Consider the following 25,383-nt stretch of genomic DNA (forward strand, 5'->3'; position numbering starts at 1 on the left):
TAAGCAGGGATGAAAAAGAACCTGGAAGAAAAATAAGAAGGCAATAAGCATATAGTAATGGAAGAAATGGGCAAGAAGTGGAATAAACACTGAGGAAACTTTGTATTTGGCAAATAAGGCTGTTAGCTGTGCCCCTACACTTGTACGTTTACAAATTAAGCTCTGTAAAAGTTGTGGGCAGCAGTTGTAACAGAAGATCACTTCCAGGCAGCGTTTGTCAGATGTGAATGATGGGTCTTGGCTGATACTCAAGGGATGTCCTTCCTGAACTTTGGTGCAAAATCTCAGAAGGATCAGGTTTAACTAGGGCTAGGGTATGGCGGAACAGCCGGAGCTGCCGATTTTAGAACTGGGGAACCGGGTTCGAGTCTCGGCTCAACATTTTGTGATTCTGGACAAATCAATGAATCTCCCCATGCCCACGAAAAATGAATGTGTCCTTGTGTAACGTGACTGGTGCTCATCAGCTCATGTATACCACTCCAATACCTTCGTCTCTAGTGCGCGCTATATAAAACTGCAACAACAAAAAATTGAGACTTTGTTGCAGCAAAGATGTCTCAAGTCTGACTGGGATTTCTAACATTACCTTGTCAAGTGAAGAAGTGAACATTTGCCGAAGGGCACACTTTAACCGCTTCAGGGGTCGTACATTTTGCTTCAAGTTCAGTCTGTGGCTATCGACAAAACTTAAGCATATTTGAAATGATTTGCTGAGGCTGAATAATATGATATCCGTCTGTATCATTCATTTCAACTGTCTACTACGGTACGACCAACTTGTGAAAATCCGACGTGCTCCCTGGCGTAAAGCTCCATTTGTTTGCTATAAGAGGCGCATACTTTCTTTTTCATTAAAAAACATAACAAAAATCTTTATAAAATACTTAGTCATACAATGCAAAAAAAAACACCCAAATTAGTTCGTGTTTATGAGTGGGTGTAGTGAAAAAGCAAAGATATAGATTCATAATTAGATCCCTGTTTTTTTTTGTTTACGTGATTTAATTTAGCAAATAAGTGTTTACTTTTTTTTTGTAGTTAAGTGAATGATTGTGGATACAGAACAGCGAAGAAAACAGTGAAAAAGAGAGGGAAAGTTTGTACTAAAACCATTACTCAAGTGTTGCTCTGCCAAGTTTGGCTGTCTCAAACCTGCCCATGCATGTTGCCAAGGACAGCGTAGAATGTAATGCCACCCTCCCCTCCCATATGGTGCGCGTGATGGCTTGGTCAAGAGGCCTACAATGACATTTCATATTTGTAACTACAGAATGTTGTTTGGGTCTTGCCCACTGCGTGCAGGTGACAGCTGATAAAAGGGCCAACTGAAAAGAGATGCCACTGCTTTGGTACTTATAGTCGAAGAAGCGTTTTAGCTATTCTTTAATACAAATAAATCTGCAGCCATCTGACTAATTATTACACTTCCTACAAAAGAATTTCGATACTGCATGCATAATATCCCTTTGCTGATGGGACGGGGTCACAGGCTGTTTTGAGATTGGCTAGCTCATGCATAATCCCGAAAACTTGCTTCAGGGGATTCTCGGAATCCTGAATCCTGTTTGAAAAATACTCTGCCCATGCATCATGCGTGGAGTTTAAATTCATAATGGTGCTTGGTAGGGTAACCCTAACTCCACACTCTGATCACCGCCCTAGACTGTCTTCAAGGCAGTCCGATGTGCAGAGTTCACTGCCTGAATTCTATCTGAAACCACCTTGATTGACGAGGCAGCCCATAGTTCAGTTGCTCCCACCATAGCGGGACATCGATTTGGTCACAGCAGCTATATTAAATGTAGCATGAAGTTGCTCTATTAATTGTGTTGAAGTATTTTGGCCAGGTTGCCCCTCTTCACTGGTTTCTTGGAGTACCTAGTGTTAGTCTTTACTGAGTGGCACATAAATTTGCTGTGTCCAGAACATTCATTTTAATGCTTTCCTTCTAGACACCTCTTTATCTGGTGGACCATGGTGAGACCGGGCCGCTCCGATGCAATAGATGCAAAGCTTATATGTGTCCGTTCATGCAGTTTATCGAAGGCGGGCGGAGGTATCAGTGTGGATTTTGCAACTGTGTCAATGAAGGTGAGTGAAATTTGAAATTGCTTTTCCTCAGGATAATGTCCTTATTGAAATAAACGTTTGATACCCTCTTCTTGGTAGTGTGTGTATTAGGTCATAGCGCTGTAACAAGCACAGAGGTTCTCTGCAGCAGGCAGCTTGACCTAGTTTGTTAAACCTCCTTTTCATGTTCAAGCCTTTGGGCTTAGGAGCTGGTACTCAAGCTTCCTTTTTGTTGCAGGTGCCCTTGTAATCAGGATGTGTTGTTTCCATTGCCATGTAGTGCACTATTTGGCGGAATGTAACGTCTAGGGACATTAAAATAAACAGTCTTAAACCACCACCTTCACGTTTACTTTGGAAAATTCGAGAAGCCCAAGTAATTGAAAGTGGAAATCAAGATAATACATTCATCGTATAAGGATTATCAATATATTTAGCATTATTTTGTGACTAGCAATAGGTTATGATGAACCAGTTCCACAGCTAAAAACTATAAACAGTACATGACACCGTTTCCAAAAGATGCATAAGAGCAGATTTTGGAGTAGGATTTGGCAGCCATGAAGCATAATTATTCGGAACAGCTCCTCCTGTTATGTGGTGCAGGCTCATATGAGGAGTTTATAAAACAAATTTACAGAGACCCTGTCCTAACAGTACTTTTAAGTGGGGCCTTAAACTGTTGATTATTCCCGGACAGGATAGGTTCATTCATATGCCTGCGTTAAGGACAGGTAACTAATTATGAATTAGTGTGAGGACTCCAAGGCTTTTCATACATACAAGCTGCAAACTGGGTGTACTGCAATCCAGATCAGTGTCTTTGAGGCAAGCATGCTACTATAAAGCATTGTTTTTTCATTTTGAAAACCTCATTGTTAGGAAACTGAAAAATGTTATATCCCTACCTGACTATAAGATTTCAGCATACTGAAAATAAGAGAAAAAACTAAACAAATTGCATATCCAAATTCAAAAGCTACAGATTCCTCACCATTTGAATATTCCCCAGGCATCAGACCGGATCCGTAAACATCTTTTCAGCAGTACCTCTGCCCGCCATACAGCTCAACACTAACACCGTTCCGCCTCGGAAATGATGTGCAGAGCCTACATAGGTGACATTCCCGTGTGCTGAAGTCAGTTCCTTTCTTTCCGCACCACCTGATGTGGATCCACGGCTACATTTCATCTCTTTGAGACCCTTACGTCAATCAAAATTCACTTTTTCAGTGTCCAAGGAACAAGTCACCCCTCAAAACAACATGTTGATGAGCCATGACTCTTAACCCCTTGTCTGCTGATGACGGAACCGCTCCGTCATCAGCTGCGGTGGTGCTGTGCTGATGACGGAGCGGTTCCGTCATGGCCCGCTCGCTGCTCATGCGCGGCGCGAATTCCGCGCCTGCGCTGAGCGTTCTATTGAGCGGGGCGGGCCGTGGCGGAACCGCTCCGTCATAAGCACAGCGCCACCAACGCTGGTGACGGAGCGGTTCTGTCACCAGCATGCGGCCGCCGGGCGGCCGCCCCGCCCCCTTAGCACTGCGGCGGAATAGCCGCCGCAGTGAAGAGGTTAAGGCCTGGAATGACTGTGTGTCGATGAACCCAAAGGCCATATGAGACTGCAAAGCAAAACTTTACATCACCAAGCACTGAAAGACTTCATGACGAGATCGGTCCCAATCAAAAGTTGGGTCCCAGGCTTATTCAAGCTCTAGAAGTCGCCGAAGTCGTTCCGGAGGTCGGTCTTTGTCTCGATCAAAATTCTCAGGTGAGTCAAAGAAGACCAAAAGAAATTTAAGCAGGACTCTGCCCCTGCTCACTATTCGCATTCCCCCTAAGAAGGCTCGGGGACAGCACCGTACGTTTTAATATTGCTCCCAAAATCGTTTGACTTCAGAGCTGATCTTACTGGTTGTTCAGGCACAATTCAGTTTTTCCGGGACCATCTGCCACTCTGAAACAGATCAAAGAGTTCAGCGAGACCGTGAGCTGACTCTTTGGACCATTGCCGACTCCTGGCACCCCTGCAAGTCCCACGGAGCCACGAGTTCGGATTACCAACGGTCACTTCGCCCTTTGCGCCATTCGGATCTTCTGAGGTCCTACCGGTGGCCACGCCCGTTTTCACACTGGTTCTCGATGCGTACTCCATCAGCACCCAGAAGATGAGGCCCCAATTGTGTTCTATGATATAGAATTGCCACTGGTTCGACCTTGACCGAGCCGTGAACAGCCACCGATGAGGATCCACTTACTCCTTGATCTACCTTCACAACAATGAATGAACACCTTGCATTCTCTGTTTGGCTTGGATGCAAACAATAACTATGATGCATGTGAAAAGATTAATTAAACAACAGGGGGTGGTGATGGACAGAGTTTCTGAATTAAGCAGAATACTCTCACCCAGTCACCGTTTTTTAGCTCACTGCACCAACCCAGCTCAGAACCTGGCTATATGCAAATTAGTCTGTCTCTGGCCCAGTGTATCATGGGAACAGGGCAAACCAAACTACCAAGCCAATTCTTTCACTGGGAAGGAAACAAGCTACCGGGGACCGGTTTCTGGCATTTCAGCCGTCTTCGGCCCAGCTTGCTTGAATCCTGATGGTGCAATGAGCTAGGGACTCACGTCTGAGTATACCCTTCCAGGCTTATGGTGGAAAAAATAATTAAACAACAGGGGGTGGTGATGGACAGAGTTTCTGAATTAAGCAGAATACTCTCACCCAGTCAAGAGATCAGGGCTTAATCCAACACCGTTTTTTAGCTCACTGCACCATCCCAGCTCAGAACCTGGCTATATGCAAATTAGTCTGTCCCTGGCCCAGTGTATCATGGGAACAGGGCAAACCAAACTACCAAGCCAATTCTTTCACTGGGAAGGAAACAAGCTACCAGGGACCGTTTTCTGGCATTTCAGCCGTCTTCAGCCCGGCTTGCTTGAATCCTGATGGTGCAATGAGCTAGGGACTCGCGTCTGAGTATACCCTTCCACGCTTATGGTGGACAAAATAATTAAACAGGGGGGTGGTGATGGACAGAGTTTCTGAATTAAGCAGAATACTCTCACCCAGTCTAGAGATCAGGGCTTAATCCAACACCGTTTTTTAGCTCACTGCACCATCCCAGCTCAGAACCTGGCTATATGCAAATTAGTCTGTCCCTGGCCCAGTGTATCATGGGAACAGGGCAAACCAAACTACCAAGCCAATTCTTTCACTGGGAAGGAAACAAGCTACCAGGGACCGTTTTCTGGCATTTCAGCCGTCTTCAGCCCGGCTTGCTTGAATCCTGATGGTGCAATGAGCTAGGGACTCGCGTCTGAGTATACCCTTCCACGCTTATGGTGGACAAAATAATTAAACAGGGGGGTGGTGATGGACAGAGTTTCTGATTTAAGCAGAATACTCTCACCCAGTCAAGAGATCAGGGCTTAATCCAACACCGTTTTTTAGCTCACTGCACCATCCCAGCTCAGAACCTGGCAATATGCAAATTAGTCTGTCCCTGGCCCAGTGTATCATGGGAACAGGGCAAACCAAACTACCAAGCCAATTCTTTCACTGGGAAGGAAACAAGCTACCGGGGACCGGTTTCTGGCATTTCAGCCGTCTTCGGCCCGGCTTGCTTGAATCCTGATGGTGCAATGAGCTAGGGACTCACGTCTGAGTATACCCTTCCATGCTTATGGTGGACAAAATGATTAAACAACAGGGGGTGGCGATGGACAGAGTTTCTGAATTAAGCAGAATACTCTCACCCAGTCAAGAAATCAGGGCTTAATCCAACACCGTTTTTTAGCTCACTGCACCATCCCAGCTCAGAACCTGGCTATATGCAAATTCGTCTGCGTGTGAAAAGATTGGCTTATCACAAGCCGATTTGGTATGACAACCTGCAGGAAGCTAGTGGCCTTGATACCTCCCCTGAGTTGGGGCTCCTCCAACATCCTGGTCCTGCCACTGAGGAGAGTGCTTTCTGCACCATGGTAATGCATAGAGCAGCCGGAGTCCTTCAACGCCTGCAAACTATTGAGCCCTCTCATACCTTTTAGTGAGGCCCTTGTGGATATTTTGTTGGGGGCGTGTGCCAAACCTTGTTCTGACCCCCTGTCAACTCCCAAATTTCACAATGCTTCACCCTGGCCCAAGCGATCCTGCATTTCTATCTCCGCACCCCTCACCTGAAACCTTGGTGGTACAGGCATCTGCGAGCTAAACGAACTCAACAGATTTCCAATTACTCCCCCCGATAAGGAGTTAAGAAGGGTGGAGACATTCAGGAAGAGAGCCTTCTCATCCACCAGTCTGGCACGTAAGTCAGTAAATGCCAGCTGTCAGCTGTTGCCACACTTTTTGGGATTCAGTGGCTCAAGTCCGAGGAGGTATCCCTGAAGAGCTCCTGCCTGTCCTTGCTCAGGACAGTTGTGATGCAAACAAGTTAACGATTCTTTGTGGCTTGGACACCATTGACCCGGATGGGCCATTGGTACCAGTGTAGCCATTCACCATCATGTTTGGCTGAGGTCCACTATTTCTTCAGGCGATGGCCAGTCGTTCCTCAATGGGCATGCCATTTGACGGGACTCACCTGCTTGGGGGACAAGGCAGACTCTACTCTCGAGTTGTTTAATGCGAGAAGGGTCATGTCACGCTCCCTGGGCTCATTTGCTCCACTTCGCTAACTACAGCAGCACTACAACTCCTTTCATGTCTTTGTTACAGGTACAAATGAGAATGATAGCCTGCACACCTTCTTGTACTCATGACTGTTCTGGTTGCTTCTGGCAATATTGCGGCATCGTGACTGATTACGTGCTCTGTCCCCAGTAGCACGCAAGTATAATTCACTGTATATATGGCACGTCTTCATGCGCCAATCATACGCACAGCCTTGTAGCAAAGTCTTTATTTTAACGATAAACCAATGTTCATCCAGTAATCTGATTTTAATCCATATCTTTATTTATATTTTCAGAGTCATCCATATTTTATCTAATCACTTAAAAGGCAGCGTTATTCCACATTTTTCACAAAGTGCCTAGTAGCTCCACAGTCCAGGCTGTGGATCCCATCTCCCCTACAGTCACGGTCAACGGACCGCCCAGTCCACTACCCCCTCCCACTGCAGCCCCCCTTTGAACTTCTGTTAGTGTGCCCTTAGTGACGCAAGCCCACCCGGTATAAGGCAGGCTTCGACAATTCTTGCTTTGCTTTGGGCACAGTTAAAGGGTACCTTTCTGCTCTTTCAGCCTTTTTACGGTTGCTACAGTTGTTCAAGTCTCCAGTTGTTATGCGGGCTTTTAAAGGTTTATAACATTTGTTTCCTCCCTATCCCTTTGTAATGTCTCAGTGGCACCTTAACTTGGTTCTCCCATTTCTGATATTCACTCCCTTTGAGCCGCTTCACAGCTGCTCTTTGTTACTTCTCACCCTCAAGACTGATCCTCATTGCCATAACATCAGCGGGATGTATGAGTGAGCCTCAATCTCTCTCTGTCAACCCACCATACACCACCACCACCACCACCTTCCCAGACAAGCTGGCTATGGCATCTTTTTTGCCTAAAGTTGTGATAAAATTTCATGTCAGTCAGAAAGTCACCTTGCTGGCATTCTAATCTCCGCCTCACCCCTCCATTGAGGAGAGGAGACTACATTAAGAGAGACTAGAGCATTTACATGGATCATACCAAAGAACACTGGGTGGATAATCAGCTCTTTGTGGGGTTCTCTGGAGAGAAAAAAGGCAAGACTATGCAGAAGAGAACCATCTCCCCCTGGATCATGCTCTGCTTTTAGATCTGCTATGCATTTACAAAAAGCAGCCTCCAGAGGAACTGCATGCTCATTTTACCTGGGCCAAAATTGCTACCGCTGCATTGGCACATGGAATCCCTGTCCTGGGCGTTTGCCAGGCAGCTATGTGGGCATCCCGCCATATGTTCATAAAGCACTATTGTTTGAATGGTTGGGTTCAGTGAGAGGGGCATTTTGTCTGCTAGGTCCTGCAGGACTTTCTGGTTTGAGTCCACCCACAGACCCCCCTCCAAACGGGTGCTGCTTTGGTATCTATTTATAGGGTGAGGAATTTGCGACTAGATAGTCTCTACCAGAAAGAGTTACTGAAGGTAAGTAACTTGTTCCACAAATCCATGAACGCCCCCAACATTTTAGTGATTTACAGCCCACAGGTGGCAATGTATTATTCTCCGTTGGCAAATTTTTCTGCAAGTGGTACATGAAAAGTGTTATTTTATTGTGGTATTGTTAGTATTATTTCTCATTGGAAAGAAAGCACAAATGATCTGTGAATAAATCTTGCTACACTTGCCATCAGCACTACAAGAACTCCTGCCTACCTCCCTTTCGGCCTCTTGGGTTTAAATTTGCCCATAGGTAATTACCTCTGTTATGCAGGGCCTGTCTTATATTGTTGGTTGTTCTTGCTGTTGTTCTTGCTGTCCAAAGGAAGCCAAAAGCATGAACACAGGTTTAACAAACATTTGCAATGCAATAGGTCTCGCATTTACATGAGCTTGAGCTATTGGTGTTGTAAATAACACTGCCTTTTATTTATGTTTTGGTTTTTAAAACATAAATAAAAAGGATTGTCATTTACAATATTATTAGCTTAAACGCTCGCAAATGCGAGACCTATTGCATTCATAATGCTTGTTTGTGGAATGCTCTCTGCTTCTTTACATTTAAAGTAAGATGCGCAAGCTTTTAGAGAGGCTATGATAACTTCTATATTCTGCTAGGGACTCTGGATGCTACTGTGTTTATTCTTCTAGTAATTCACAGTGCCATGAATTCTTCAGGCTTCTTCCACGCTTTACAAATGTACTCATTTATTAACTCACTCTATAATTGCCGTAAATCCACCATTTTAACTCCTTCTTAAGGACAAATGTTGCTTTGTCACAGAGGGTGTCTGGTTCAAATAAAAAAAGTGCCCAAGATAAAGATGCGCGACGAGTTAAAACTGGAAACTGCGAAAAATGCCAGGCACTGAGACGCTGTTCACACTCAGACTGCAGTGCACTGGTGCAAGAACGAGAGGGAGGGGAGAGGAGCAAGATGGAGGGGACAGGAGCAAGAGGGAGGGGGACAGGAGCAAGAGAGAGGGGGACCAGAAGGGAGGGGAGGGGGATAGGAATGAGGGGGGGGATAAGGGGGAGGCGACGGGAACAAGAAGGAGGGGCAGGGCAACAGGAAGGAGTGGGCAGGGGAAGAGGGTGGAGTGGGCAGGGGAACCTGAAATATTTGGGGGTGGAGAACAAAAATTAAGGGAGGAACAGGAAAGAAGGGGAGGGGAACACGAAGGAGTAATAAAGGCAATATTTCTTTCGATTGAAATATTCTCAATCCTATAAACCTTGGTACAAAGGTTAAAGCCTATTTAGCGATAGAAGTGTAAGTGCTAGCGAGAGTGCTTGAGGCAGGGGCACTCTCGTGACGTGCAAGTTATCTCTGTTCACGCCAATGTTTGCAGATCAGTGAATGGAGCACTGAAGGGTTTGCAGTCTGTGCCAATTTGGCCTATTGAGTACAGCTCACAGCTAGAAACAGCGCACAGCATGCGCAGCCAGGCCTCGGTGAGCTGCGCAGAGGGTTGCAGACCAGTGGGTATCTGATGCCGTTAGCGTACAAGCTGCAGCGCCCCATAAATGCCCCATCAGGACATCCGCTTGGGGGCTTGTGTCCACAGACATCTTTGAGGAGAGTGTGATGAATCTGCGGCAGTGTGGACTCCCCCGCGGCTCCACACTTTCGCCGCGTAAACCCAGTGGTGATTTCTAAAAAGCAAGACCAGGGCCAGTGACAATGCAAACACAGCGAGCACTGACGAGGCACAGAACGCGCTGCTGGCTAGCGCGACACCTGGATGTTAATGCCAACACTCACATGTGGCCCATTAGCTGCCTGCTTTGTGTACAAGCCACAGACTCGCGCCACAGGCGTCCATCTTACAAGGGCCGTGTCTTGTTTGCTTCATAAACAAGCATTAAAACTAGGCACGGCGCCGTTTCAAGGACACCGCTCTCATTTTTTTTTTTTTTTTAAACGTGAACACTGAGCACTGTGTCCTCGAAGCGGGCGCTGTGCTCCGTGTTAAAGTAAAAAAATATATAACGAAATCGAGCACAGTTGAACTTTTAAAGTTAATAAAAAAACAAAAAAACGAACAGAGCACGTTGTCCCTGAGGTGGAGGCCGCGCTCAACATAAATATAAAATATTAAATAAAGTGAGGGCGGTGTCCCGTGCAGACGCCGCGCTCATTAAAGTAATAAAAACATAACATTTTGAGCGCATATCGCTGCAGCCGCCATTGTCCCCATCAGTGTCTATATAAAATAGTGCTCACACACCAGATAAAGCCCACCATCTCATGTCGCAAGTACAAGATCCAGTCCGGATGGGCGAGCCGAAAAGGAGACAGGCCAGTAACAAAGAAGCCTCATTTTCAATAGAGAGCGAGCGTTTACCATAAACGATGACACCTGCCAATAAAAAAGATGGGCAGGTCTTCAACTCCACTACTAAAATCTCCTTGATTACAAGAGACCCAGCAGAGCGAGCAGCGCATGCACGCTGCAACGCTAGGCGAGACCTAAAAATGAGTTTTGTTTCTTCGTCGCTCTAGCTTCAGAATTGTGAAATTGTGCTGTCTGTGCTCTGACTGGTGGTGAACCTCCTGCTTCCGTCTTGGTGTCAAGAGATCCACAGAATATGGTGGAATGTTTCTAGCACTCTTGCTGTACCAACCTCCATCTTCTCTGTGAGCCTCTCTTCTGTGCAGTCCCACAGTGACATGGAAATGAAGGCTGCACTCACAGGCCGTTCTCAAGAGAGCAGCTGCCAGTGCGGGGGCCGCTCTTCAGTGTCCGTGTTAAAGTGGATAGCATCAGGGGCATAGCCTAGTCAGTAGAATTCAGTGGGTGTGAGCCTGAGATTTCCAAAGAAGTACTGAAGTGTACCCAACGAATAATAATAGTAGCACAACTGATGGGAGTGCTGAGGGGAGGATTATGAGGCATGAGGGTTTTTGAGGAAATTGAATGTTGATGTATGTCATTTGGCTGTGAACATTATTCCGACAAATTAACAACATTCATGAAGTGCCTTAGAATTTGTTTAGAACCTGACTTGATGGGCCAGAAGGTGTTCTGGACTACACAACGTATGCTTATGGTTTGTGATGCTGTGAAAAACTGGGTGTCTGTTGCAGTAATCCCCCCTCCCCCCCACCCCCCACCATAGTTTTCCCTGGTTCTTCATGCAACTTTAATGTGTACTGATCCCTGCTACTGGTTTCCAGTACCGGTGTTCTTTTCCTAAAAATGAACCACAATTGGCACCACTTCGGCAACCCCTAGAACATGGTACTCCTGGCACCTAGGACATTGAGACTGCAGAGGGTCCACTAGGGCTGCAGAACAAAATGTGCCACCCTATGGACAGCCTCACCAAGACCAAGCACACTGCCATTGCAGACTGCATGTCTTGGTGCAGAGAAAAGTGAAGAGTCGACATGGCAAACATTCCAGTGTACCATGCCCCCATAAACTGCATGAGGTATAGGTAAGTCACCCCACTGCAGACCATACTGCCCCAAAGTAGGGTTGACCATATCCCATGAGTGGACATATCTGCATGAGCAGATGGGATCCTACAATATCAAGTCCATTCTTGGATATTGCAAATGTACAGGAAAGCTGTAGAGAGTAGAAGGGCTGGATACTTGTCATTATGAGTTTCCTAGCTCCATGATGGCTTCACTGTGCCCTAAGATGTTTGGCACCAAACTCTTGTCTTAATAAATCCTCACTGATGCCAGTGTTGGATTTATTAATGAATGCAAACAGGAGAACCCGTAGGCGGTCCCCTGTAAACCTACCAAGCACTGGTGTGGTCTTTGGCTAGTCTTAGCCAGACTGCCACCACCAGACATTTTTCTGATCTCATGGGGTCAGAGCCAGGACTCTCAGAGGCCAGTAACAAAGCCTGCTCTGGGCGGAGGTGCTTCACACCTCCCCCTGGACAGGATGGCCTTCCAAGGCGGAAAGCTTTAAAGGCGATGCCACCTTTGAAATGCGACCCAGTCAGCTCCAACTAGTGGAGGATGCCAACCCCATTTTCCTGCTCCACATTTGGGGGTAGGACAGGAGGCAAAATTATGTAAATTAGGATGTAGCTCCCCATTCAGCCAGCACCACCCCTAAGGTGGGGCAGGCGATGTGGACCCCACTTTATTTCCCTCCATCTTGGTTTGAGAGATAATTAGCCAGTTAGGTTCAGATAGTGGTCACTGAGAGGGTGTAGACACCCTAAATGTAGACAGTCCATTGTACTACCTGTCTTCCCCTTAAACGCCCCTAGCTTAGGTATTTAGTTGGCATCCCTGGACCCTGAACTCTGATTCGATGGGCAAAAAGAAGAAGAGGACAAAGAAGAGCTGCTGACCAAAGGACTGAGCCCTGCTGCAGAACATTGGTGCCAAACCCTGCCTGCTGGCTTAAGGACTCGACCGTCATGGCGTGCTGTCTTGCCGTGCAACAGTGTGGCCTCCAAGAACCCCAGAGCTCCTCGAGCCTTCTACTAATCGCCCAAGATCTCCCTTGGAGTGGATGTACCGCTCCCCTGCAGCAGGGAGCAGAAAGTCTGTTTTACCGACTTTCCACTCACCAGCTACTCCGACGCAGCACCCAAACCAAAAGCGGTACACTAGCTCTGAAGGGTCAGATCTGTTTGGAGATACCAGACCCTACCGGAGCCAAGCCGCACCACAACCCGGTATAGCGGACTCTCTGCAGCAAACACCGAGATGAAGAATCTGATCCGGACTCCAACTGCCCAGGAAGCAAGCACCTGTCGAGGAATGTCAAGATCCCTGAGACCCTGGCCCAGCTCTCCCAAAATTGCCTCTCCAAGCTGCATGCTCATGACTGCGAGTACATCCTGAAGTGCGCCTCTCGGCTGACCTATCTGCTCTGTACCTAGCCTGCCTGGCCTTGGTACTGACAAACCAGTTGTGCTCCCTTTGTCCTGAGGCCTTTGCGACCTGTTCTCTTTAGTGGGACCCCTCGGACTTACCTTTAAGTCCCCATTGTGCAGTGTGTTTTCAGGTGGGCCCCTTCATCGTAGTGCACTAGCTACCAACGACCTCCGCATCCTACTCCTGGCAAAATCTGGGATGCTTTAGAGAGTCCACTGGTGGAACATTGGGCCTGGCCTTGCTACCTACTTACATTTCGAAGGTGAACCTTGAAATCCCAGGCCACCCCTATACTCTGATCCTCCTTGATACTTTTGCATACTTGAGCACCACTGACCACTAGATGCTTATTGATAGTCCGCCCACTTCAACTGTCTTTAGAGGTCCTGCACTCGCATGGTTCACCTTTTTGCATAAAAGCACTCATCAAGAAAAAGTGAGCCTATTTCGATCAATTACAGCTGACATCAACTTTGGTGTTCTGCATTGTCTCCTAATCTATGTAATGACTATACGGCACCCTGGCAGCAATCCTGAAATCCTATAAGATAGGATACACGATGGAAGCAGATAACCGCTCCAATTAAAGGGTGAAGAAGACTGTGGCAATCTTCCCAATCTAATTAATGGCCTCTCTCACATTAATCAGCGGATGCAGAACAGGCTATGCTTTAAGGGAAGAATTGTGGCGCCGCGGCTAGGGTGACGGACTCCGGAATCTGGGGATCACGGTTCGATCCCCGGCACTGGCGGCAGATTAGCTTTAGAGAGTCCACTGGTGGAACATTGGGCCTGGCCTTGCTACCTACTTAAATTTCGAAGGTGAACCTTGAAATCCAACTGTGTGATTTTATATGCATTTTTCTGTTTTCTCCCGTTGACATCAATGGTGAGTAACTGAGCACAAAAGTAATTCATTTTGCAAACTTTGATAATTTTAACATAAAAAGTGCTTACTCTAGAACAAACTTCTTATTCTAAAAAAATACATTAAAATCTGTTATTTTTATAAATTGGTCCCTGATTTGTTCTTCAGTTAATGTCTCATTTATTGTCTTTGTGAGTACAACACATGCTTAGCACTACTCTCTGATGAGCCTAACTGTTCGCCCACACTACCACGAATAGTGTTAGGATTATTTAGTTTTGCCTCTCTATACTAATCTGGGTCTCACTGGACTCTCTGCACAGGGTAGCACATTTTATTGCACTATATAGAGAGCCAGCGTCCTACAGATGCTAGTAAGGATGAGTAGGAACATTGGGAGAGTCAAGTCAAGTCAAGTCAAGTCATAGAATTTGTATAGCGCACTACATACCCAGAGGGTTTCAAGGCGCTTAGGAAGGGGAGGAGGATTATTTGTCAAATATCCACGTTTTAAGCTGCTTTCTGAACGCTAGGTGGTTATGGGTGAGGCGAAGGTAAGCGGGGAGTGAGTTCCATGTTTTAGCAGCCAGGTATGAAAAGGATCTGCCTCCCATGGTGGTCTTGTTGATGCGAGGTACAGTGGCGAAGGCTTGGCTGGAAGAACGTAGTTGGCGGGAGGGGGTGTAGAAGGACAGTCGAGAGTTGAGGCAATCTGGTCCGATGTTGTAGAGTGATTTGTGTGCGTGGGTAAGCAGTCGGAAGGTGATCCTCTTATTGACGGGTAGCCAGTGGAGGTCTTTAAAGTGACCAGAGATGTGTTCGTTGCGTGGAATGTCTAATATGAGCCTGGCTGAGGCGTTTTGGATTTGTTGGAGTTTCTTCTGGAGTTTAGCGGTGGTACCTGCGTAGAGGGTGTTTCCGTAGTCCAGTCGGCTCGTGACCAGAGCGTGGGTGACTGTTTTCCTTGTTTCGGAGGGGATCCAGCGAAATGTTTTTCTGAGCATGCGAAGAATGTTGAAGCAGGACGAGGATATGGCGCTGACTTGTCTGTTCATTGAGAGTGAAGAATCCAGGATGACGCCAAGGTTCAGTGCGTGGTCTGTCGGGATGGGTGCTTTTCCGAGGGCTTCCGGCCACCAGGAGTCGTCCCATGCAGAGGGGGATGTACCTAAGATGAGGACTTCTGTTTTGTCTGAGTTCAGTTTCAGACGGCTTTGTTTCATCCATTCGGCGACTTCTTTCATTCCTTCGTGTAAGTTAGTCTTGGCGGTGCTGGGGTCCTTGGTGAGAGAAAGGATCAGTTGAGTGTCATCCGCGTAAGAGATGATGTTGAGGTTGTGTTGGCGGGCGATGGCCGCGAGGGGGCTCATGTATACGTTGAAGAGGGTGGGACTGAGTGAGGATCCTTGAGGTACGCCGCATATGACTTCAGAGGCCTCGGACTTGAATGGTGGGAGGCGGACTCTCTGGGTTCTTCCGGTGAGGAACGAGGTAATCCAATCAAGTGCTTTTCCTTGGATTCCGATGTTATTGAGGCGTTGTAGAAGGGTGCTGTGGCAGACTGTCGAATGCTGCAGAGAGGTCGAGGAGGATGAGGGCGACTGTGTCTCCATTGTCCAGAAGAGTTCGAATGTCGTCTGTTGCTGCGATGAGGGCGGTCTCAGTGCTGTGTTTGGCTCGGAAGCCAGATTGTGAGGGGTCGAGGGATTTGTTGGTTTCGAGGAAGGCGGCGAGCTGGTTGTTGACGGTTTTCTCGATGACTTTGGCCGGGAAAGGAAGAAGCGAGATGGGGCGGTAGTTTTTGAGTTCGGTGGGGTCTGCTGTTGGTTTTTTCAGAAGGGCGGTGAGTTCAGCGTGTTTCCAGTCTTCCGGGAAGGTGGCGGAGTTAAAGGAGCAGTTGATGACAAGAGAAATGGGCCTACCCAGAAAGGGGGCTGGTATAAAAGACTTTATTGCACCTGGTACATCGAACGTTAGCCTGGTAATGTTAATAGTCAGTCAGCACCTTACGCTGACTGACTATTAACACTGATATCAGTACCAGCATCAAACACCCTCCTGAAAGTATTTGCCCTTCCCAGATAGAACACCACACCTCCCAAATCACTCTTGTTTGCAGGGGGTCAACAAACCTTCAACTAATATTTGCTTTCCAAATAAGTGAAATGCCTCCCCTCCCTGAAAGCTGTCCTCTTATTACATCTTTTAAAAACATTCCATTAATTGCAGTGGGATTACTCTTCAAAGTTACACAGTTGTACTCTTGCTGAAGGCTCAAAAAGTTTAGAATTGGGAGCAGAAGAGAGCTACAGTACACACAGCACATTTGCCACACTATGATCATTTTTCCACCTCACAAACATGCTCCGGTATTATTACATCTGGCCTGCATTCTGAAAGAGCATAATAGAAACAGCACAATGGTGTTTGTATCATTAAATACAAATTTGCACTGGGCTCACAGACCTGTTAGGACCTCCCAGAACCCGACTTTCAGCATTTTTTTGGGGAGACAGGGGGACCCCCATAAATCCCCAGTGAAACTGTACATGGCTTCTTGGGAGGGAGGCTGGAGGTAAGGTAGTTATTTTTTTTATTTTTTTGGTGTTTGGAAGGAAAGGGTAGGGTATGGATAGCCAAGGATGGTGGGCATGGCCCAGCACTTTTTTTTTACACTGGCAGGTAAGGATTCTCCTGTGGGTTGCGGGGTAACTGAGTAGCAGGATTCAAGGTGTGTTTTTCTCTATGTTTGGAAAGCAAAAAGTACTTCCAAGGGCGAATGAGGAGGGTGGCCTGGTGGTAGGTGTTATTTAGAGCAGGAGACAGTCCTCTTGAGGTTAGTAGTGAAGTAGCATGACACCAGGTATTTTTTGGATTGGGTGGGGGTAAGAGGGTTTGCTTGAGGTTGGTAGGGTGGTGGTAACTTATCCTTTTTTTCATCATTGTTTTTTTATGATTTGAGTCCATGATTCCAAGAACAACACAAACCACAAAGGTTTCTAGAAAAGAGGGGGGGTCCAAAAGAGACTCCAAGGCTATATCAGTCTTCACTTAGTTTGTGTAGGAGGGACACACTCAAAAAACTCTGGACCTCTTGAGTTTTGAACAAATAGTCTTTAAGGGGGTGGTGAGTGTGCTTACAACAGTTCTTCGTTTCATCAGGCTGAATCCTTACTCATATAGATTGAGTCAAAAGTCCATTTTTTATATAGAAAAGAGATCTTTATTGATTCGAGTAAAAACATGAACAGCCGACACGTGTTTCGCCCCCTTTGGCGATTTGCGCCAGGGCTTTTTCAAGGCTATTTACATATACGTCTGCTCATTGCAGTTCTTCCTCATTATTATGCTGGTTTCCAACAAACATCCTTTTTTTCCATAGTATAAATTTGTGAGGGGAAATCCCTAAGTTCCGAAGTCAGGAGCCTGCAGGTCGTTCCTTCCGCTTTCGCGTGTGCGTCCACGTGTCGGCTGTTCATGTTTTTACTCGAATCAATAAAGATCTCTTTTCTATATAAAAAAATGGACTTGTGTCTCAATCTATATGAGTAAGGATTCAGCCTGATGAAACGAAGAACTGTTGTAAGCACACTCGCCACCCTCTTAAAGACAATCCACAAAGGTGACAGCATACACCACTGCTAGCACTGTACTGTCTACTTCCTCTGCAGCTGGCATTGGGTTGCCACCTCTTTCAGAGTGTTATGAGGCATGTAAGGATTACTAAGTCCAATCTTGGTGGTTGGGTCCTTTTACTCCTGCTGCTGGCCCACTATGGGTCCTGAGTAACTGGGCAAGTACTACTCCTTCAGCACTTGACTCTGTGGTAATGCAGATCTTGAAGTCCAAGGCTAGTCAGGGGAAGTAGGTGCAAGGTGCGCGCATCATATTCTGGCTTCATTCTTGGATGTTAAGCTCATCATGGCACAAACCAGAAGGGTAAGCGGGACCTGCTTTTGTCTTACTGAGCCAATGCCTGTAGAAGTGCCCCGGAGCCTTTGCAAGTCTTCCTGTGTTCTTGCTAAAAGCCACCTGCACTATATCTCTATATCTTTCCACAGTTGTCAGGTTTGTATTTTGAGGCAGTTGCAGTCGCTGATGGATTTGGGGTGAATCGGGTGGCTTCTCCTTTGTAGTCCCTTCTGGTAAGGTGATAAGGCAGTGGCGGCGTTGCAGGACAGCTTCTGATTTTGAGCTCCAATCCCTCCACTTGTCACAAGGACATCTCTAACACAGGTGATGGCCACAGCGTTCCTAGTGGCTCCCTTCTGATATATGGGAGTCATGATCGATAGCCCCACTTATATTGGTTGTACTGGGCAATGGCCCCAACAGTCCTAGTGTCCCCTTCCTGTCATATGGAGCTCACAGGGGACGGCACCAACAATGCCAGTTGTACTGGCATCAGCCCACAAATTAATGACAACTCTGAAAGAGGTTACTGACCTATTTAAAAAAAGCAGACTGCTGTCTCATAGCACCTGCCCAGACTGGACTGGGCGCCTTCACCTCTGCTCACCAGGATCCCTGCAGGGCCTTGCTCCTTCTAGACTCTTTCTTCCTCTTCCTCCTCCTCACAGGGCACACTGGTTTCGGCAGGCAGGTAAAAAGCTGGTGCTTTAGGTGCAGTTGAGTGTTCTTAGCTTCCTGGTGATGCACCCTCACCCCAGCGAGACTGATATATCTGTCCCCCCCAGTCCTGGTTCAGCAGGTCCAAGTGTTGGAAATCCTCTTTACCCTGATGGAAAGTGCTGTTGAGCAACTTGTGGGACTCGTGCTCCCACTCTTACAATCCAAAACCAGACACATGATCTGGTTTAGTGCCTGGTCCTTTGAAATTCGGGTTGTGGGTGTCCACACCTTTGAAGTACCCTTTCCTCTGCCCTGTTCTTTGTTGAAGGGAAAACCTGCCTAAGCAGGAGTGGCTCCAGTTCCGATGGACTCACAACACTTGCTAAGGGAGGACCTGGGGATCATCCATGTCTGTCATTATCCACCTGGTATTTCCCTGACCTATGCCCAGGACCCACTGACCAGTAACTCTTCATGGAATCCAAGAACTTTGATGTCCACAAACTGTGGTCTTCTCCCCTTCCTACAATGTGTGTGTTCCAACCCCAGTTCTCCAATATGTGTGCAACCCACATCTCATGTGTAGAGGTTGCAGTCTTCAACTCCACTATCCTTTTCAGCCCTTGGGCTTCCATAATGAAACCCACAGGCCTCTATTTTATGTACCTTGTACAGGCACACATACATCCCACCATGTACATGCAAAGATCACGTGTTGTCCGGGGATACACACAAATCGGGATAAAGGTCAAGGATCAGCTAAGTACACAGCAGCGGAACTTTACATGAGTGTGTCAGTAGGCACCACTCCTATGACAGGTAAAAAGGCCTGCTAAAGCTAGTAATTACTGCACAAACCGAGCATGCTCCTACCAGGCGCTTTCATCACCGAGCTCCAGGAGAGGGCAGTAGTCCGCTACCATTATAAAGGTAGCAATTGATGTGCCCCTCACTATCTATGCATTTTCCGACAGACCTAGGTCATGACATGCACACATGATCTGTTTTTACCTATGACCAAAACTCTGTACCAGGGACCAGATATCCATGCAACTGGGGCACTTTGGGAAGGGGGGTACGTCCCTCACCATGCAGGAGGCTAACAAATAGCAGTCTGCTTCCTCCAGATCATAAAAACATGTTAAAAAACAGAGGTCAGGGGCTTGGTGGTGGTGTGGTATTGGTCCATCAGGGCTCTTATGCCATCAAGTTGCTTGATGGCTCCAAATATACCTCATTCGAATACCCATGGTTGTCACATCCCGACTGCCTTCCTCGTTTGTGCTGTCCTCCACCACCCATCCACCCAAAAATGCCTTCCCACCTTCCAATTTAGTCTCCTAGATGTTGCCCAATAAATCGGCTTTAAATGCTCTCTGATTGAGTCATGGATGCCATGAACATCTGGAAGTCATCCTTACAACAGGTATTACCACAACTTAGTTGATGACATGGACACTCCTGGCCTTACCCAACTGATGAAAGAACGAACAGGTGACTGAGCCGACAGCCTTCACCTCCTGTTTTAAACAATACTAGAACTTAAGCTCCTTATATTTATCAGGTCTTGTGTTAAAGCATTTCGTAGTCAAATAGTCCATCAATAAGGTTCTTGACAGTGGACCCAAGACTCCCTACAACATGTTATTAGACATTTATTAATATACAAATATATCTAATAATAATAAGTTATACTGCAAAAGCATATTAAGTAAACAACAGAAAGGTCCACCAAATACACAAAGACTCTATATAGAATCTACAGCTCCCACGCTTTTCCATCAACTGTTGCATTTTCAACACTCAGACACTTTACAGTCACATAACTCCACAGCGAGCAGCAGAGCTTCAGTATAGTAATGTGTACATGTTTAACAATCATATCTGGTACAATGTATATCTCTTTGCATTATTTCTTTGATCGTCTTTTTTAGGGGACCCATGATATGGTCGCCAGTGAGATTCTGCAGTGGACCGACCGTACTTGTGCATAATGTCACTATATCACTAACTGTCTTTTGCTTTGTAGATTCAATTTAAATAAATATTATTAGGTCCATTTGTATATTAATAACATCCTAGTAACATTATAATTATTATTTTTATTATTTATGATAAGTTTCTTCTCTGGGTGCTTTTAATACTCCATGTATTTGATGCACTGTTGAAGAGTGGGTGACTGCTGTAACTGATAGAGCATCTCCCGTGCTGGACACTGGCCTCCCTCATTATCTCCAATTCCTTCACTCTCTACAACTTGACTCCTCTCTCCTTCTGGCATAATCTGTACAGACTGCATCTAGAAGCCTACATCCAGTCGCTAACTGATATATCAGATTCTACCTAAGGACCTTGATTCCTTCATTTCCTCCACTTTCTTTAAATACTGTCCCTCAAAGAGTAACACATGTTATACTGATAGCCTGCATCAACTAAAATGACAAGGTAGACTGTGAGAAAGATACTGGATCAAAACCAAAGTTCCTTTCAATTGCTTATCCTTACTTGATTATGCTAGAGACTACAAATCTGCATGTGCAAGGGCACCATCCCCTCTTCACTGAACCTTTGAACACTACCAAGGAACATTTCCTCTCCTTCAAGGAGCTGTGTCTGATTCCAATAACGTGTGTTCTCGGACATCAGACCTCTGTAATAACCTCATGTCATTCTTCAACAATAAAATTGCCTCTCCTAGCACCCGAATATTCTCACCCAGAAGCCTTTGGAACCTTATCTTATCACTTCTAGTACACACACTCTATGTGAGTCTGTGCAAGCCTCCAAATTGAAAGTTTGGAACATCTTGATCAAGAAGTCTTGTCTGTCCTGTTATATATTTACAATGACAAAGTAATTAATCATGGCCTCCCAGCACTTCTACCAGCCATCACTAACCTTGTCAGTTGCTCCTTAGCCAGTGGAACACCCCCTAAGCTTTCCATAATGCAGCCATTACACCCATCCTGAAGAAATGTACAGTGAATACTGATGTCAAAGCTTACAAAAGACCAATCTTGGGCCTCCAATTTGCTACAAGTGTTGTCTCCTGCTAACGTCCTCCCGCTTGAATAAATCCTCTCTTTCTGTGACCCAGGCCCCCCTATACTCTGATCCTCCTTGATACTTTTGCATACTTGAGCACCACTGACCACTAGATGCTTATTGATAGTCTGTCCACTTCAACTGTCTTTAGAGGTCCTGCACTCGCATGGTTCACCTTTTTGCATAAAAGCACACATCAAGAAAAAGTGAGCCTATTTCGATCAATTACAGCTGACATCAACTTTGGTGTTCTGCATTGTCTCCTAATCTATGTAATGACTATACGGCACCCTGGCAGCAATCCTGGATTCCTATAAGATAGGATACCCGATGGATGCAGATGACCGCTCCAATTAAAGGGTGAAGAAGACTGTGGCAATCTTCCCAATCTAATTAATGGCCTCTCTCACATTAATCAGCGGATGAAGAACAGGCTATGCTTTAATGGAAGAGGTGTGGCGCCGCGGCTAGGGTGACTGACTCCGGAATCTGGGGATCACGGTTCGATCCCCGGCACTGGCGCTAGATTAGCCCAGCACCATGTGACTCTGGGCAATAGCTTGCTTAATCTTCCTGACAGCCCCCAGCGCCTAGAGACCCTTACGGGTGATTGCGCGCTTTACAAATGTGGATTATTATTAGTAATAATAGTTAAAAGACTGATATACTGCTCTTTGCCAAGTAAGCCCATGCTCTTCCCCTCTCTCTTGGCCTGATGATATGGGTTCAGCTCCTACCAGGTGGATCAATCATGGATTCTGGGTGTGTTCTTCAATGATGGGCTTTCATTTGCACCCCCAGATAAATATCCGTTGCAAATTCAAATTTTTCCACCTTCGTCAACTAAAAGGGACCCACTTTTACACAACCACAAGAAAATCGCCTGAATTCTTGCTTCAGTCATTTCCCACTTGGATCATTGTAATAGCCTTTACATTGTCACCTCAAAACATCCCTTGCTAAGTTGCAAAGAGTACAAACATGCTGCTCACCTTTTGTTTGGCATAAAACATCATGATCATTTTATCCCTCTACTCCGATCGCATCCCAGGCTCCTGGTAAAAAGAGAGTGCATTGTTTAAAATACTCTGTTTAGTCCAGTAGGTGTTCCAAGTCTGAATTGCAGACCACACTGCCCCCCTGTTTTATCCTTACCAACTGACCATGAGTCATCTAACAGAAGCCCGTTGTCATCCATTCAATTCAGGTGTGAAAGATATGGTGGTTATTCCCTCTGCTTTCAGGGTCTTTCCTTTTGATACTAACTTCCCATTCACCAGAGACTTCAAAAGGACTATCTCAAATCCAGTAAATCCTTCAGGCTTGCATTGCCATTTGGATACCCTTACTGTCCTAGTTACATCCTACCTCCACTTATCCTAGACCTGCCAGCCAAATGTCCTCCCTTTACATTTCAGTAGCATCTATTTGATCCTACTAGCATATGTTTCTGCGAAAATGTTATGATTACAGTGCTGTAAAGTAAACAGTTGGTGCAACCTTTTAGTACCTCATTTGTTTTTCAAACATTACAATTGTGGAAGCCTTCGAACTTCCTGGGGAGATCATTGTTTAGCTAATGGGCATTGATTTCTAATTCCAACATGTAATGACTGATTATTTCTGACTTCTACCTGCCAAAATATTTGAATCCTAATTGATAAATATAATTGCTTTTCTTTCTACCAATGTGTAAATTCAATAGAGTTAATTGTTATTTTATGGTTTGCCTGCCTGTTTAGTTCTAAGAAGACATTCTACAATTTATTGTGCTTAGTGCTAGAGAGACATACTCCTTTCTACACACCTTAGGTGTCCTCATCATTGCAGGCTAGAACATTCAAAGCGCTGACTCCACACCTAAGACTGGAGGAGACTTGTAGTGATCCAGAAGTCCCCCTGGCTCTTAACTCTAAGCTAGCCAGCAATTCCCAACTCATTCTACCTCCATCCCTGCCACTTCCATCTCTCACCATCACAGACTGCTACCTTCACCCTCATCTGTGGACCTGCTGGTCCCCATAAGGACTTAACTTAGAAGTTCTCAGATTTAATCACCACTGTTCCATTCAGCAAACCCACCTCATGTTTGTTTGTAGGTTTCAAACCCTGAAGATTCAAGCACCAACAAAATGAAAGACTCCTTCAACACACTCCTCAACACCATGGACCTCATGCAACGTGTCACTGACCCTACTAATTCCAAAGGCAACATGATAGACTTCATCAGAACGATCTGTTGATCAGTCCTTCACAAGCCACTAACACACTTGGACTGTATCGACCATCTTGCAATGTCATTGTTCTGTTGACAGACTGCATCATCATACCAAGACCAGCCTAATGAGAAATGCAGACATGTTGGGTTTTCCATAATGTCCCTACAGACTAGCAGATAAATTAATCAAGGTTATAACTACTAATCTGCCTACAACATCCATGAACGCACTCCTCAATAAATACAGAGCCACTCTGAAAAATCATGTGTACAACAATGCACAATACAAACAATGGTTCTCCAAATCCTCAGTTTTACATTGTACTCCATTGCCCCTGGAGATCTCATTTAACATAACGCTCGTTACTCTCCAAACAGGCTCCTTACCTCCCCCACCAATGCCAACTTGTTCAAACAAGCATTGGAAATGCAATAGATCTCGCATTAGGAAAGTTTGAGCTATTGGTCTTCTAAATGATTTTTTTTTTATTTATGTGTTTTTTAAAATAGCTTTGTCATTTACAATGCCAATAGTTATAACTTTCGCAAATGTGACACCTATAGCATTTGTAATGCAACATGTTTTGTATTTACGTGACTTAGATGTATTGATATTACAAAAACAATGGCTTTTAATTTTTTTAAATAATTAATACTTAAATAATTTATTTAATTTGTAATGTCAATAGCTTAAACTTTTGTAAATAACTTTTGTGAAGATTATGTTCAGTGTTTTTTACTGCGGCGAAAAATCCAAGAACAGAAGTGAAATATTAACATCTTTTTGTGATTTGTAATAAAGCTTGAAAACCGCTTGAAACATTTAAAGAAGATATTTGAACCAGGTATGCTGTGGTGGTGCTGAGTGATGCTGTGGTTGCGCTGAGTGATGCTGTGGTTGCGCTGAGTGATGCTGTGGTTGCGCTGAGTGATGCTGTGGTTGCGCTGAGTGATGCTGTGGTTGCGCTGAGTGATGCTGGGTGATGCTGTGGTGGTGCTGGGTGATGCTGTGGTGGTGCTGAGTGATGCTGTGGTGGTGCTGAGTGGTGCTGAGTGATGCTGTGGTGGTGCTGAGTGATGCTGTGGTGGTGCGGAGTGGGAGATGGGGAGAGGGAGAAAAAGGAGAGCAGGGGGGGAGAGGAGAAAGAGAGGGGGAGAGAGGAGAAAGAGAGGGGGAGAGGGGGAGAGAGGAGAGAGAGAGCGTGAGAGAGGAGAGGAGAGGAGAGAGAGGAGAGAGGAGAGAGAGACAGAGACAGGGAGAGAGGCGGAGACGGGGAGAGAGGAGAGGGAAGAGAGGGAAAGGGAGATAGGGAGAGGGGAGATAGGGAGAGGGAAGTGAGGGGAAGGGAGAGAGGGAAAGGTAGAGAGTGTAGAGGGAGAGAGGGAGGGTAAGAAGAGAGGGGGAGGAAGAGAGCGAAGGACGGAGGGCAGAGAGAGGGGAGGGAGGGAGAGAAAGCGAGGAGAGCAAGCAGAGGGGGAGATGGGGAGGGGGAGAAAAGAGAGCGGGGGGAAGGTAAAGAGAGGGAGAGAGGAGAGAGAGGGGGAGAGAGGAGAGAGAGAAGGAGAGGGTGAGAGAGGAGAGAGGAAAGTGAGGGAAT

At 46.0% G+C, this 25,383-nt stretch overlaps 1 protein-coding gene across 1 annotated transcript in view; it reads left to right on the top strand.

Moving 5' to 3' along the window:
• The window catches only part of SEC24D (SEC24 homolog D, COPII component), a 377,092-nt gene that overhangs the window by 201,361 nt on the left and 150,348 nt on the right, over nt 1-25,383 (top strand). The window contains exon 9 of the mRNA XM_086961445.1: nt 1,956-2,094. Coding sequence (XP_086817571.1) covers nt 1,956-2,094 — 139 coding nt within the window. The remainder of the gene's footprint in view (nt 1-1,955; nt 2,095-25,383) is intronic.

Source organism: Lissotriton vulgaris, chromosome 3_1 (genome assembly GCF_964263255.1).
Source record: "Lissotriton vulgaris chromosome 3_1, aLisVul1.2, whole genome shotgun sequence".
NCBI classification, from domain to species: domain Eukaryota; kingdom Metazoa; phylum Chordata; class Amphibia; order Caudata; family Salamandridae; genus Lissotriton; species Lissotriton vulgaris.